This window comes from Entamoeba histolytica, genomic scaffold (genome assembly GCF_000208925.1).
Source record: "Entamoeba histolytica HM-1:IMSS scf_1104750517745 genomic scaffold, whole genome shotgun sequence".
Classification (NCBI taxonomy): domain Eukaryota; phylum Evosea; order Mastigamoebida; family Endamoebidae; genus Entamoeba; species Entamoeba histolytica.
The window spans coordinates 1-2,579 of record NW_001915504.1 but is presented as its reverse complement, the minus strand read 5'-3'; the positions used below and the strand labels follow the sequence as shown (position 1 = coordinate 2,579).

Genomic DNA, 2,579 nt, shown 5'->3' with positions numbered 1-2,579 from the left:
CTGATGAAGAATTTAAATAAGTAAAATAAATATGAAAATGTCATTCAAATTATAAGCAATTAACAATACCATCGAATGAATATGAAATAAGAATAAAATATAAAAGAAATAAGAAAATCATTAATATTTTCATACAAAGAAAGACAAAGATAAAGAATCAAACAAATAAAAAAGGGGTAAAATAATAAAATAAAGAAAATAAAGAAAAGGAAATAAGGTAAAAACAATAAAATAAATAACTATAAAATGGAAACAAATATGACAAAAACGAATGATGTTTAATTAAAAATAAGAATAAAACATGAAAAAAAGAATGATGAGTGATGTTTAAATAAAAATAAACATAAAAAGAATAAAAAAGAAAAAAGAAATTGAAGAAGTTATGAATAAATAATAAAATAAGGTAAATGAAAGAAAGGATAATTGAATATTTAAACATAAAACTAGAACGATATAATCATTAAATATGAATATTGTATTACTTCTATTTATTACTCTTTCTTTATCAAAACAGTGTAGTGAATATACTGAATTGATTGAACTAGATACTGTTGATAGTGCATTTGAATGTATTGAATCCATTCAAACAACAGAGGATGAAAATACTGAGATTATTGATGGATTGAAATATTATTTAAATGCATATGTATTTAAAGACATATTAAAAAATCCACCACAACCATCATTTTCAAATAATTATTATGAGAAAGTGGATATTGATTCAGAATTAGATAAAATAAATACAAAAACAACAAGTCTGTATGAGTTTTACTCAGAAATAAACAATCTTATTATTTCAACAAGAGATTCTCATTTAGGGTTTAATATAGATGATACTCTTAAAAAACCAAATTCAGAACTTGTTTATTTTTTATTTCCTTCCATTTACAATAAATATTGATAATGATAAGAAAATGTATTTAAATCCACTAAATAAACTTCCTCTTTTTAATACTAATGTTGATGTACCAGAAGAAATTGTAAATAATCAGAATGTACCAGTTAAAACAATAAATGGAGAAGATCCATTTAATATTATTCGAGAATTTGGAAAGAAATATTTAGGACTAAAATGTCCACATGCACAATTTACAAAAGCAAAATCAGCAATAACATCTGGATCATTGAGTAATTTACCATTAACAAAAGAATATTTAAATACACCAATAACAATTACATGGGAAAATGGAGAAAGTCTAACAGTTAATTATAATATAATGAAATTTAATCCAACGAATCAGAAATTCCAAGAAGTACTTGAAAGAAGTAAAAGAAGAGGAATAAGAGGTGGAATAAGAATAGAAGATTTTGAAGAAGGAAATGAAAGAAAAAGAATAAAACAAGAAAATGATGAATATAAACCTAATTGTTCTGAATATAACGAAGAAATATGTTGTTTAACAACAAGTAACAAAGTAAATACATTGATTGTAAATACTTTTGATGCTATTTCTAATGGGTACTATTTTTTGGATAAATTAACTGAATGTCTTGATAAGTTTGATTCAAATGATTATCCAATTCAAGTAATATTCCCAAAAAATGGAGGAGGTTTGGTGAAACTTGCACAAACAATCGAAAAGGCATTATCACCATATGATGATGTTGATTATATACTTTCAGCAAGAATATCAGAATTTACAGAAGATATAATGAAAAAAGGATATGCTTTATATATGTATGACCCAGAAACATGTGAAAGCAGAGAAAATGAAATTAATCCAAAAACACTTGGAGAATGGTACACAAACCATAGAACTATTAAATATGAAGATGTTGAACATAATGTTACACAACCATCAATAGTTAGTCTTATGAAAATACTACAAACAATCTCTTTTAATGATGTTCCTGAAATAAAGCAATCGATGAAACATCCAAGAAAACCGACAGAAATAGTAGTTTATACAGATTCATATTGTTATTCAGCATGTTCATTGGTAACAAAAGGATTAAAAGAATGGGGAGGAGCTATTATTGTAGGATTTGATGGTGATCCATATGGAAAAGATGAAGAATTTGAAGTAGGATTATCACCATCTAATAATATTCGTAGTATTACTGAAATAGATTCAAATAATATTTTTAAACAATATGGATATAAATTGGGATTAACTGTTAGAGAAACATGCAGATTTAATTATAATTACAATGAAACAATTCCAAGAGAATTTTTAACAGATATGATTGATGAAAGAGTGAATATTTATCAATTCTCAAACGATAAGATAAATAAAACGAAATGTAATCCAAAGAATAAAAGATTAGTTAAAAGAGATGAAAAATGTGATGAAGAAGTTAATATCGAACATGGACATGGAGGATATGAATGTGGAGATAATGGAGAATGGAGTACAAAATGTGTATTGGCATATTGTGATGAAGGATATAAATTTGATTATATCAACAATAGATGTATTGAAGACGTTTGTCTTTATCCACCAAATCCAAGCAATGGAACAAGAGACATGAGAATAAATCTATTCATTATGATAATTGGAATAATGATGATAATTCTCTAATTGAAGAAAGAATAATTTAAAATAACAATTTGGTTTAATAAAATAAAGAGAAATAAA

General features: G+C 24.8%; 2 protein-coding genes across 2 annotated transcripts; both read left to right on the top strand.

The window, feature by feature from the left end:
* Positions 1 to 466: 466 nt before the first annotated feature.
* EHI_094580 (uncharacterized protein) lies at positions 467 to 901 on the top strand (the record flags this gene model as incomplete). The annotated part of the gene is made up of 1 exon (XM_643170.1): positions 467 to 901. The coding sequence occupies one exon, from the start codon at positions 467 to 469 to the stop codon at positions 899 to 901; it is 435 nt and encodes a 144-aa protein (XP_648262.1).
* A 13-nt stretch (positions 902 to 914) lies between these two features.
* On the top strand, positions 915 to 2,522 carry EHI_094570 (uncharacterized protein; the record flags this gene model as incomplete). The annotated part of the gene is made up of 1 exon (XM_643171.1): positions 915 to 2,522. One exon carries the CDS (start codon positions 915 to 917, stop codon positions 2,520 to 2,522), a length of 1,608 nt encoding a protein of 535 aa, XP_648263.1.
* Between the last annotated feature and the right edge of the window lie 57 nt (positions 2,523 to 2,579).